This window comes from Bacillus rossius, chromosome 12 (assembly GCF_032445375.1).
Source record: "Bacillus rossius redtenbacheri isolate Brsri chromosome 12, Brsri_v3, whole genome shotgun sequence".
Classification (NCBI taxonomy): domain Eukaryota; kingdom Metazoa; phylum Arthropoda; class Insecta; order Phasmatodea; family Bacillidae; genus Bacillus; species Bacillus rossius.
In genome coordinates, this window is record NC_086339.1 from 50,629,345 (window position 1) to 50,643,635 (window position 14,291).

The 14,291-nt window shown below is 36.5% G+C and overlaps 1 protein-coding gene across 2 annotated transcripts in view; it reads left to right on the forward strand.

Moving 5' to 3' along the window:
- The window catches only part of LOC134537931 (NAD(P) transhydrogenase, mitochondrial-like), a 183,244-nt gene that overhangs the window by 92,621 nt on the left and 76,332 nt on the right, over positions 1 to 14,291 (forward strand). The window contains exon 13 of one of the 2 annotated variants that reach the window (XM_063378907.1): positions 5,867 to 6,171. In XM_063378907.1, the coding sequence (XP_063234977.1) occupies positions 5,867 to 6,171 (305 nt within the window). The remainder of the gene's footprint in view (positions 1 to 5,866; positions 6,172 to 14,291) is intronic. The other variant, XM_063378908.1, reaches the window with a different exon arrangement.

The following is a 14,291-nucleotide window of genomic DNA, read 5'->3' on the forward strand; positions in this document are numbered from 1 at the left end:
GCCATTTAATTAAGAAGTACTTCTGCAGTATTTGTAGTAGTATGGAAACTTTATTTGTGTAGCATGTATCACGTTCATGTTATTTGTTTACTTGTTTAAGACTTTTGCAACGTTTATAAATATTTTCAATTAAAGTACCTATTGTCACTTACATATATATATAGGAAAGAAACCTGAGCTATTATTGTGATGTACTACTTGCTGGTGTTATTTAGCTGGGGATCGAGACTCTGCCTTTAAAAGAAGTGATAACTCGGGATATAAGGTTAAGATATCATTAAAGAAAATAAAGAAATAAGTTGTTAGGAAAAAAATTAATTAGTCAAAAAAGATTTTTATTTCTGTTATGAATTTTTAATGGTTATTTCTACCTTAAAGCAAAGGCTGCATATGTTGCCTTCCCGCTTACATAATTTTGCTCCACTATACTATGCAGACATGTATGTACTGTGCTTCTCATGCTGTTTGTTGCACATAATTTACGTGTGTAGTAGCAGTTACTGCTATGCTCATGCTATGACTGGATGTCAGATATGTGCAGGAACATAAACACATCATATAGTTCTGCATAAGAGCTTATACACAGACCATACACTTACTTGTGTGCAGGTAATAATCTTAATTACGGAGTACTGGTTGTATGTTATTGGGGTTTCAGATAAATATAATAAATTGGGTTTACAATTAATAAGCAAGATATTTTTATAAATGTGCTGGGTGTTGATACAAATAGCTATGCACTTTGCATAACTCAAAAAAACGTGTACACAAACACATTAAGAAAGGCTCTTTGATAAAAAAACACATAAAGTTCTTATAGTAGTATTTAACAGTACCGTATGTCAATAATAATGTACAGTCAACCCCTAATTATCTGTGTTTGGGTTATCCAGTTTGCGGGTTAACTGTGCCATATTTCCATAAATAATGAACACAAAAATAATTTATGACTTCATTTCTTTGCATGAAAAATGGCAAAGTTGTTTGTGTAGCATTAAATACAATGCAATGAATAAGTAATGCAACAAATTAATTAGTGGTGCACTGATATGACTTTACTGATTACCGATTTGATTACTGATTATGAGAGAAATAATTGGCAGATACCGATTCAGTTACCGATTATAATGAACAAATTTTTTTAAGTGTAATAATGCACACAAAAATTTTTATTCCCATATGAATTTAGGTAAAATTGAGAATACAGTTATAATAACAGTACAAAAATATATAAAATACACTATTAAGTCATTGCAAAGTGTAAATTAAATTAACTTCTATTTATATTTGTTATTGTAAACAACTTGAACTACAGTCTAATAATTGTAATTTACAATGGGTAAGTTTTTGTTGCAGAAAACTAGCATTATTATCGACTATCACTTAAGGTTGCATCGAGAAATTACCGTTTACAAATGTAAACATGTTGCTTTATTTTGTTCACTTGAGTTTATAGAAAAATGTTTCAACACTTCACTTTTCTCCCTACTTGCCATCTCACTATAATTATATAAAAATGACTCAAAACCAATTTTAGCACATGTGATTTTATTTATGTTGACTGAATATATAAAATTATAAATACTTTTTCACTTTTCACGTCACATACAAATAACACAACAACAGATAATGTTACCAAAGACGCCCATAACGAGTTTGTAAAACGCAGTGCTAAACTCTAGAAGGTATCGGGACCACGATTTTGAACCGCTACTACGACTCGTAAAGATTGATTGTCATAGAATCCACTGCAACTGCTTGTGGTATTTTGATTGCGTGCCATATATTTTACATCTCTGGCTATAGGTAATGTACAAGGCCACTAAACAAAAGACAGAACAAAAGACGAAATGTAAATAAACGTGTTGGAAATTGTATTTTTTATTGTTTGAGGCAATGAGATTTATTAAACTTAACGAAATATCTGTAATCATGATATGACGGAGTTAGATGAATTTTGTAATATATACAAATATTACCGTTTTTCGTCCTAAAATGTGTAACAAAATATTACACGGTAAAAACCTACTTAATTACGCCAGGACGTAGATAATCGGCAAAGTAATCGTTAAGATAATCGCCGATTACGATTTATCGGTATCCGCATCGGTGCACCACTAAAATTAATAATGTAACATAGGTAACATCAAACAATATTTTGCTCTTTCCTCAATAGCTATTGGCTTCCTTCATTGTACATTTATTTCCGATGACACCCGAGTTGATATTCCACCGTCCCGCATGTCAGCAGCAACTCTGGAGGGAAATGCGAGAAGCTTTCTGGGCTAGTTCACCTCACACCTACTAGGATGCACTAGTTGCAAATCATGGCGTAAACACATCTAGTAAATAACAGTGTCAGGAATTAGGTTAACAGATTAAATAATCTTTATAATACAGTGGACTCCTGATTATCTGGGGTAATGACTGGGAAAGGGTCCACAGATAACCAAAAAAACACGTTTAAAGCAATGTAAAAAAAAATTATCCCATCTAGACAAATACTGTAACATCCGTCCCTAAAAGTAACACCCTAATACGTTCCAGTACAACAGAGCGTATTTCGATCAAAATAATTCATTTTCCAAATAGGTAAGTGTGATTGCTGACTACCATCTTAATCAAGACACTCCTCCCGATAAAATTAATTTACAGTACTAATATGTATCTAAATACTTTTGAAATACATTTTAAAATATGTTGAATAACATTTTGAGACTAAACAACTTAAAATTAAATTTAAAAATTCTTGTACTGCATTGTTTACATAATAGGGCTTGGGCATAACATTTTCCCCTTGTAAGCACTACCAACATTTTTGAATTAGAAAATAATTATTTTATTGATATAGGAGATTAATTTCAGTTTTAATAAGTTTTAAAAAATAAAAAAAAATAACATTTTCTGTTAGAAAGATTATTCAAACTGTTAATGTAATTCCTGACTGTTGTTTACTAAATATGTGTCTGCCATGATTTGCCACTAGTGCATCCTAGTGGTGCAAGGTAAACTCGCCCTGAAAGCTCCTGGCTGTCATGCAGGATTGTGGAATCAAATATTTGGTGGAATATAAATGTTCCATTGTCAGAAATAATAATGCAATGAAAGAAGCAAATGGCTATTGAGAAAAAGAAAAATATTGTTCGTTGATTTGTCACATTATTAATTTGTTGCATTACTAATTCATTGCATTGTACAGGGTAATTATAAAGTCATGTGAAACATTTCATAAAATCGGTACAGCAAAATGGAAAAGAATAACGTAGCAAATTATATACCGCGTGAAAGAACAACTCTCAAAATTTTTTTCAATGTAGCGCCAAAAAGCTATTTTAAAAAACAATCGACAGGGGCGCTAGTGCATGTAATTGCTGAAAATGGCTGTGAACCAGGCAGAGAAAGCCTTTTGTGTGCTTGAATACGCCCGTAGCGAATCGGTAGTGAGTGTCCAAAGAGCTTTCCGTGGCAAGTTTAACAAAACACCACCAGTTTACAATAGCATAATGAAGTGGTACAAGAAATTCGAGGAAGACGGCTGTTTGTGCGACGCAAAACGGTCGGGTCGACCAAGCGTGTCACAACAGACAGTGGATTGTGTACGGGACGTGATGGTGCGGAGTCCCAAGAAGTCAACTTATCGGGCTAGTGCAGAATTGAACATCCCTCAGCCAACAGTGTGGAAAATTCTTCGTAAGCGATTAAGAGTGAAGCCGTACAAATTGCAGCTTCTGCAAGTCATCAGCCACGATGACAAATTGCTCCGACTGCAGTTCTGCATTGCCATGCAGAACCGTCTTGACGACGATGACTTTGCAACCAAATTAATCTTTAGTGACGAAGCCACTTTTCATCTCTCAGGAAGAGTCAACCGATACAACACACGCATATGGGGGACAGAGAATCCACATGCAACTCTCGAACACGTCCGAGATTCGCCAAAAGTTAACGTGTTCTGTGCCATGTCAAACAAGACAGTTTATGGCCCCTTCTTCTTCGCTGAGAGAACTGTCACTGGTATCACCTACCTCAACATGCTGCAATTGTGGCTTATGCCACAACTTGCAGCTGATAGCAGGGACTTGCATCTTCCAACAAGATGGTGCTCCGCCTCATTACCACAATGTGGTACGAGATTATCTGAATGAGACGTTGCCACATCGCTGGATGGGCCGTGGGGCGGCCGCTGACCAAGTGCTACTCCCGTGGCCACCACGATCACCGGACTTGACACCTTGCGATTTATTCTTGTGGGGATACATCAAGGATAGTGTTTATGTTCCACCTCTACCACAGAACCTTGACGAATTGAGATACCACATCGTAGCAGCTGCTCTTACCATCACTCCATCACTGGGTCGAGTATGGGCAGAATTGGACTATTGATTAGATGTGTGTCATGTGATGCAAGGTGGACACATTGAACATTTATAACTAGTGGGAAAAAAACTTTGAGAGTTTTTCTTTCAGATGGTATATAATTTGTTACATAATTCTTAGCCATTTCACTGTACTGATTTTTTGAAATGTTTCACGGACTTTATAATTACCCTGTATTTAATACTACGCAAATGCCATTGCCATTGTGCGGGCATGAAAATAAAAAATCTAAAATTATTTTTGTTTTTATGGTTTATGAAAGTTAAATATGGCACTGTTCATCCGCACCTGGATAATCAGAAGTGTGCTGTAATAGAAAATGTTAAATTTATGCTTTTTAAAATCTTATTATTACTGAACTATATCTCCTATATCAAAACCATTATTATTTTGTAACTCAGAAATGATGTTAGTGCCTACATTAAGAATGTTATGCCCAAGTTTTATTTTGTAAACAATGCAGTACGTGAATTACCAAATTTAATTATTAATGGTTTAATCTCATAATGTTATTTAATATTTATTTAAATGTACGTATAATGTATTTAGACATATATATATATAATTATATATTAGTACTTATAAAAATTTTAATCGGAGTAGTGTCTTGACTAAAATGGTAGTCAGCAAGCACACTTATCTGATTGTAAAACGAATTATTTAGATTAAAATTCTCTCTTATTGAAAAACGCTCTGCTTTGATTATCACTCTTATTTTACTGGAACAAATTAGGGTGTTACTTTGAGGGTCATCTGTTACAGTGTTTGTCTGGATAGTTAGGATATAAAAATAAAAATAGTTTTTTTTTTTTTAAAAAAATTTATTACTTTGGTTTGACCGTGTTTGTCGGTTATGCATGGACCCCTTGCCAATCATTACCCCAGATAATCAGGAGAGTACTGTTTGTAGACTGTATCAGCTGTGTCTATCTTCCTCCTGCCCCCATGCAGTACTCCCCTTTTCCCCCCACCACTTCCCCTCCGCTGCTTGGATGGCTGGAGGAAACGAGAAGCCAGCCCTCGGTTCCTTTGCACTGTATAACCCACATTGTCTATACCTGCCAAGGGACAAGTTTAAAGTTTCCATTGCTTTTCTCATATTGGGGATCTCAAAAGACATTTGATGTAGTTAGTTTTTATAAACTCAGTGTTTTTACAACATGCCAGTTATTAACAAGAAGTTAATAAGTAAAACACACACATTCATTGTTGGTGCAAGGGAAGCAGAGGACTGGACTAGTTCTAGTTCTCCAGTCTGGTTCAGTTGAACTACTCTAAGATAGCCGAGTTCCGAGTTGCAGTGTAAGAAGCGGACAACAGACAATGGATCGCAGTATTTAGGGGTTTGAGTGAAGAAAGAATCTTGTCTCTTAAATATTGTGCATTGGTTTGAAAATTAGTAATTTACTGGAATACGTAATATATTTGAATAACATTTTCATAATGTAATGAATCCCTCCTGAAAGTAGAGGATGGTCTGCCCCGGCAGATGGGAGTGAGCGGCGGGATCGCGGCGACGCTGGGCATGCTGAACCCCTCGAGCACCGTGCTGGCGCAGATGGCGGCGGCCATGGCGGTGGGGGGCACGGTGGGCACGGTGATCGCCAAGCGCCTGGAGATAACCGACCTGCCGCAGCTGGTGGCAGCCTTCCACAGCCTGGTGGGGCTGGCGGCCATGCTCACCTGCATCGCCACCTACGTGCACGAGTTCCCGCACTTCGCCACCGACCCGGCCGCCAACGTCGTGAAGACGGCCACCTTCCTGGGCACCTACATCGGGGGAGTCACCCTCAGGTCAGACACCAGCGCTTAACTTTTCAACTTATTTTGAATTACTTGCAGTTTGGGACTTTTGTTGTTATTATTTGATACCATCTGTAAAATCAGTACTTTTAAACTACATTTCACATTTTTCATTATAGAAATATGTGGTTGTGGTTCTGAAGGGTGTGAATCGTCAACGATCGTGAATTTGGGCGCCTCCGTATGATAAGGGTACACGGACCCGGCAGAGACTAGTCTCAGGGCGCAACGTCACCCGTGTGGGGAACGAGATCCTGTCCCTCCTAGCCACGCTCTCAGCGTCAGGCGCGCTTACGCATGACGAAGATGGTTGCAGTCTCCAGTGGGCTCGCCTTATACCTGAGAGAGCTCCCACACGGTGAACTCAGTACAGTTTTTTATAGGTTATACAGTATCCACGGCACGAACTGAGCTAGGCGAGAGTCGAACCATGCGGTGGTCACACAAGATGATTTCACTTAGCTGTCTGGCAAAGTCCCGCCAAGGATTAAAAAATACTGAATTGAACAGTCTGTCGGCCGAGGCGAGCACCCAGGATAATATAAAATTGATTGAGATTGAATTATGTTAACAGATCTAAGTTCAGTTCGGCGATGCAAATGCATAGCTGCCAACTGTCACTATTTTGGTTTGAGGCTCACTATTTGTAGGTATATGTCACGCCCTCACAATTGAACATCCCTTCCTCGCGATTTTTTTTTAACTTGTAGGTACGTTTTCGTGTCAATAGGTTGTAACTGTATTGATACAATTGTATCGCACTAGATTGGTCAGAGATACATTGCTTGCGACCTCGATTCGAGATCGAATAACTTCGACCTGTTGCTTTTGATCGTTAATGGCGGCCGTGGTTGTTTCTAGTTGTGTTGTTGGTTATGTAGTGGATTAGCGTATATATGCTTTATGTTTTTATAATGTCGCAGCAGTGCGGCGTGAAGAAACACTACAAAACAACTTTCAACAAGTTATATGCAGAAGAGTTTCGCATGTATCATCTCGTAAAGGTGAAAACTATGCGTATTGTGTTGCGTGTCATGATTTTTCACTCGCGCATGCTGGCAGAAACGACGTGTTTAAACACTGCCAAACAAAAAACAAAAACATGTTGATAGTGTAAAGTGCATTGATTCAAATAAGAAGCTGAATTATGTTTCTGATACGTCTGAGAACCGTAAAATTCGTGCAGAATGTTTATTTACGTCTTTTATTGTGGAACACAATTTGCCAATTACTTGTGCTGATTACGCGAGCTCGTTGTTCAGGAAAATGTTCCCAGACAGCAAAATTGCAAAAAAAAAAAAAAAAAATACATCTGCGCAAGAACGAAAACATCAGCTATTATTGCATAAATGGAAGAGGAAACTCATGCAACTAATGTTGAGATCTTGAAAAAGTGAAGTTTTTTCAGTGGCGACGGATGGAAGCAATCAGAGGGATGGAAAGCTGTTCCTTATCGTGGTTACTTTCTACAACATAGTGACATATTGACACACTCAGAAGTGGCTGACATGAACTCTATTCGTACTGCTTCTTTCTGCAGTCTAAGGTTCTTTGTTGAAAAGTTTCCCAGCATTGTGGTGAAGAATGAAGACCAAGATATGGATTCAGAAGTAGACTTATTGGAAACAGAGTTTTGCTCTTTTCAGGTGCAAGAGATTCCAGAAGAGGTGGCAAAACAGAGCAGAATGGATTCGAAGTGGTCATTTGTTGAACAAATTAGAAATCCAGACAATACTTGAAAATATGGCAGACTTTCCTGGGCAAAGCTTGCGGTTCTCTGTATCCCACACAGCAATCCAGTGTGTGAAAGGGTTTTTTCACAAATTAAGAAAATTCAGAGTATCAATGTGTGATGCAACTCTAGAAAAATTGGTCAAACTGAAATCATCACAGGGAGGACTTTGTTATGAACAGAATTTTGATGCTAATTCAGGGTGGCCACTGAACCGGGAAATCGGGAAATCCGTGAAATAACCGTGAATTTTCGTGAGCACCGGGAATACCTTGAAAAAGCCAGGAATTTTCGTAGAGAGTCGGGAACGTGTATGTGCGGGATTTTTCATCATGAAATGTATACGCATCAGCAGTAAATAACCTTAGCTTTCCAATACATTTGTAGTATAAACTCTTTAAATAATAATTATCTTATTAAATGTAAGTTAAAATAACGCATTATGATGGCGAGTAACCACAGTTTTCGATGTCTATTAAAAAAAAATGTGACGAGTCTGCTTGCGCAGGTACGCACGCGCACAGCGATCGATCAATATTTCTCCCAGCATGCATTCTAGCAGTCAAGTCACATGACTTGTTTGCTTCCTCGTTCGCACGCGCGCTTCGCCATCTTTGTTGTACAGTTTTAGTGCTCGGACAAGGTTATACGATTTTCTACGCAAGTGAAGTGTGTTAGATGTTGGAATATTACGTTTAGAAGTCCATACGCGCAGCATTTGAGGATTTATCAATTGAAGTATTTTTGTGCGTGGCTCAAGTCCGTCTTATGTTTACAGTAATCGTTTAATATAAATCGCCGCATTTGAGTTTGATTTTGCATATATTTGTTTTATGATGAATATATCCTATTTACGTGAACAACAGAAAGAGTTTGATGTAACAACTATTTGTTTTATGATGTAAATATAACTATTTTCTGTACAGTAAGGTTATGTGATCTGCAACAGTGTGTAATTAATATGCCGAAGTGTTCCGTTACCACGTACAGTGATAAGTACAAAGATGAATTTGAGTGGGTGGAAAGGGACCCCAAGTGTAGTACAAATGCATTGTGCAAATTGTGTAATGGAAAAATCAATATTAGTAGTATGGGTAGAACCGCCCTTGTTATTATTATTTATTTATTATTTATTTATTAAAATTTGTGACATGCACACCAACAGCCGAAGCTTTAGAGGTGTGCACAGAACAAGTAATACAAACACGACACATACAAGCGAATAAATACAACATAAACAGGATAATAAAAGACGACACATACAAGCGAATAAATACAACCTACACAGGAAAATAAAGGACGACACAATAACAAACAAAACAAAACAGCAACTGAGATAATTTTAACTAATTGATCTAAAATTGGAAGAATAAACAGGATTATAAAATTACTCAGAATATTAGGGTAATCATAAAAATTAAAATTTGAAGTTTTTAATAAAATTTTCATATTTATTGAAATTTGAGATAAGTCTGTAAATTAAATCATTATTATTGTGTAAGGAACATAATAGGGATCGAAGGCGGCTTTTGAACTGCGGGACTCGAATACCAGAGTTATCAAGTAAGTATAAGCAATTAATTTTTGAACTATAGCACTTAAACACAAACAGGGCATCCAGATGGATGCGACGATTTGAAAGAGATTCTAATTTGGGTAATTGATGGTGTCTAGAACTAATTATTTTGAAAAATTTATTTTGTATGGATTCAATTTTGTCACTGTCGGTGGTGTTAATACTGTTCCAGATAACTGAGCAATATTCGAGTTTACTTCTAACTAAGGACAAATAAAGAGTAAGAATGGATTCAATATTAGATGCATAGTAAGTTATATAATTTATTAAATATAAGGTTCTACGGGAAAAGGATACTAAAGAATTAACATGTTGATGAAAGAATAGTTTGGAATCAAGAATAACACCAAGATCTTTTATACTAAGAGATTTGGAAATTTTTGAGTTGTCAAGAAAATAATCATATTTAACTGGATGAATTTTCCTTGTGAAAGAAATAATTTTTGTTTTATCTTTGTTAAGTGAAACTAAATTCATTTTGCACCAATTATCAATTTCAGTAATATCAGATTGAAGAAGCAGACAGTCATTTAAGGAGGAAATTTCTCTGGATATTTTAAGATCATCAGCAAACAGAAAACCAGTAGTATGATGAAGAACTTTAAAAATATCATTGATATAAATATTGAATAATAAGGGAGATAAAGTACCCCCTTGAGGCACACCAGAAGTAGCATGATATAAAGTAGAAGTTTTTTTATTAAGTGAAACAAAGAAACATCTATCTTTAAGGTAACTAGTAAACCAGGTTATATAATTATTACAGAGACCGAAGTTAGAAAGTTTAGCTAGTAAAATGGAGTGATTGACAGTATCAAAGGCTTTAGCCAGATCAAAATAACATGCATCAACCTGCCCCCTTGTTGTAACTTTATTGTATATAGGATTAATAAATGAGAGTCATGCTAAAGGTGCAAAGCACACATTTGCAGCAGCAAATAAGGCAAGATCTTTACCTATGGATGTGTTTGTTAAGAAAAAACAAGATTTAAAGCCTACATCTTCGGTTGTAACACTTACACCATCTTTAGATTTGCCTTGCTCAAGCAGTGTAGTTCCGGCATTAAAAACTTTTTTTGTTATCGAAGAAACGTCCAAGGCAGAGATTTTATGGTGTTTAGCAAGTGTTATGTTTCATTTGTCATTTAGGAGTGCTGCTGGTTTGGCATCTTTGCTACCCATCATGTTTGCTGACAGTACCATAGCTAGTAAATTGCAGATACAGAGAACAAAGTTAGCTTACACAGTAGTACATGGAATAGCTCCTTATTTCACTGAAATACTAAAAAATAAGTTAAATAGTTGTCCTCATGTTGTTTTGGCATTTGATGAAAGCTTGAATAAAATCTCCCAACGTCAGCAAATGGACATTCATGTCAAATTTTGGGATGATGATAACAATGAGGTAACTAGTAGATACTTCACTTCTGCTTTCCTTAATGAGGCCTGTGCCAGTGACCTTCTGGGAGCTATTCAAGAATTAGTCCCTCCTCAGCTTCTTGAGAAAACCATTCAAATTTCTATGGATGGGCCAAATGTAAATCTTAAAGTAGTTAAAGACCTGGAATATGTTTTACATGAAGGGAATGTTGATGCTCCTTACTTTCTTCAATTAGGAACATGTGGTCTGCACACTGTGCATAATGCTTTTAAGACAGGTGTTACATCTACAGGCTGGAAGTTGGTTCACTTTTTAAGGGCATTGTACAATTTGTTCAAAAATTCACCTTCTAGGAGAGGAGATTTTATAAGTTACACAAACTCATCCAGATTCCCCCACAAGTTCTGTTCAGTTAGATGGGTGGCATCCAGGGCTCAGGCTATGCTATCTGACTTACTTTTGTACACTAGCAATGTTACCAAACAAAAGAAAGTTCCAGATTGTGAAAGCTACAGAATTGTTTCTGAATTTTTAAATGACAAACTTCTTGGGCCTAAATTAGCTTTTTTTAGTGCCATGGCAGCAGAAGTGGAGCCTTTCCTTAAGGAATTTCAGAATGAAGCTCCAATGGCTCCTTTTCTGTATAGTGCTCTTCATTTGATGGTCAGATCTGTAATGGAAAGGTTTGTGAAAGGAGATATAATTGAGAACAAAGATATCACGAAGATAGATCTAACACTCAGTGACAATCTTATATTTGCAAAGAATGTTGACTTGGGATTTCCCACAAAAGATGCATTAAAGAACTCTAAATTACATGTGAAAGAAGTAGATATTCTTCATTTCAAACATGATTGTGTCAAATTCTACAAATCATTTGTACAAAAGATTCTTTCTAAGTCGCCTCTCTCATTTAGGTTATCAAAGAATGTATCCTGCTTGGATCCAGCAGTAATTTGTGCTAGTCCCACATTAGCTCAACACAGGATGCAAAAACTTTTAGAAGCACTTGTTGAGAAGAGGTGGATGGCTGGTTTGTTAGCAGACAAAATAAAAAGTGAATTTAGGGAGCTATGCAAGTTACCATATCTGCTGGAATCTGTAAAATCGTACAGAAGAAATGAAGTAAGGTTGGATCAATTTTGGATGCAAGTGGTTGATGTTGATAAGCTTTCACCAAATCTTACATTGTTGGTTAAAATGATGCTGATTATGTCCCATGGAAATGCATCGGTGGAAAGGGGCTTTTCAGTAAATGCAGAATGCCTTGTTGAAAATCAACTTGAAGAGAGCCTGATAGCATTAAGACAGGTGTATGATTCTGTATCAATTTTAGGGGGCATAGGAGAAAGTTCTAATTGATAAAAGTCTTATCCATTCGTGCCGAAATGCTCATGCGAAATATGTGGAACTCTCAGAAATCAAGCGAAAACAAAATCATGAAGAGTCAGTTGCTATCCAAGAAAAGAAAAGGAAAGCCTTAGAAATTAAGGAATTGGAAGCCAAGAAGGCTAAACTGCTAGCAGATGCAGCAAAAGCAGCTGCATTAATTGAAGATGAGATTTCAATGAAAAGAAAGTAACAAGTAAGTTGTCCATTTCCTGTTATCTTCTAAGTGTATATACCTAATTGTAATAATTCCTATGTAGTTCAATAATTTTACGGCGTTAAAAATATTTTACAGCCATTGTTTGTTGTGATTTATAATTTTCAAGTTTGTTGCCATGCAATTTCAGTGAGTTGAGAAAACCTGGAAAAAACCAGGAATTTCAAAATGTCAAATGGGTGGCCACCCTGTAATTGTTTAAAGAAGGCTAAATCTTCAACATGCATGTCATTTAAGAAGTGAAAATTATCTGCATTTAATTTGTTGGCCCATACATGTGCTGAAATACTAACCCAACCTCAATTTCCAATTTCATAATATAAATTAGTTTAAAGTTACATTATTTTTTGTACATAAGGAGGTTTCCTGTAACAAACTTCAAATGTAACCGAGTTAAAATAACATTATTTTGTGTGCAGACCTATGTGTGAACTGTGAAGGTTTCCATTTATGATTTAATGTAGGTAAGTTGTTTGCATTTGTTCCTTAATTGTGGAAACCGTTTTAAGTAGTTGACGTGAAATATGCATTTATACACATCAGTGCGTATAATATAGGTAGTATGTTGTTAGATATATTTAAGCATTTTCACGAAACCACAGCAAAAATTCACAAATTAAAAATCCTCAAGATCTTGGATTTCTCAGGGTTGGCAGCTATGCAAATGGATGAAGTCCCCGGGGTGCGGATGCGTCTCACCTCGACCGTTGGTAGTTGCAGACTGGGCGGAAGGGCGCGCTCCCACACACAGCCGAACCACAGAACCGTTACACTAGTTTAGTTATGTGCTGCGGGTAAACAAGAAAAGCACTCTTAAAATACTAACATAACAATTACATGCCCTCTTGTTACTTAGCTACATGCGAACATAGGGTTATTACTAAACTAACATATAAACAGGATCCAGGTTAGTTCAGTTCCGGTCCGCGATGGCGCAGTTGTTGTACCGAAGCAAGCTCTGAGCTTAAAACTTCATCTTCTAGTAGTTCGTGGTGCGCTGTTTGAAACGCACAACTACGTACTTTGGTAATTTCATGCCGGGTAGGAACGGGTAAAGGTCAAGGAAGGGAGTTTAGTCCAACCAGGCTTATGAAGCGAAGCCCCGGTCGACGTCAATGTATTTACTTATAGTGTGTTATTCCTCTGTTTCATTATTCTTGCCAGAAACTGCATACCTACTGTTGGGTGCTGACTGCTACACATTCTGGGTATAAATTGCATTTCCTTTTCTGCAGCAAAAAAGGTAAGTTTGAATAAGTCCTAAATAAGTCCTGCACCTCTAAAGTTTAGAACAAACAAAATTATTTGCTGTTTTGAACAAGCCTTAACAAGCCTTATCCCAAACCTTTGAGAACAGAACTTGTAGTAATCCAACAATATATTTAAGTTTCTATTAAATGTCCATTCTCACCATGTTACTCTTTTGTGATTCCAGTAGCATTCTTAGCACAGGTGCTAATATCTGCCAATTATTTTTTTTAGCACTCTTAATTTTTGAAATAAGATTACTATTATTTCCAGTAATGTACTTTATGTAACTACCTACCATTTTTTATCGCATAATCCTCTCACATTTAATGTTAATATCAAGTTTGTAAATGAGGGGTGCGATATTTGTGTGAGAAAAGCATTTTTGTTGTTGTTTTTCATTAAAACAAAACATGTTCCTTGGAAAAAACGTTTAATTAAATAGCAGAGGAATGTATACAGAAGCATGCCAAATTATTTTAATTAATTAGTCATGCAACAAAAACACATTTCTAAAACTTAAAATAGAAAAATGAAAAACTTGAGCCGGAACTAACGAAGTCCTCCC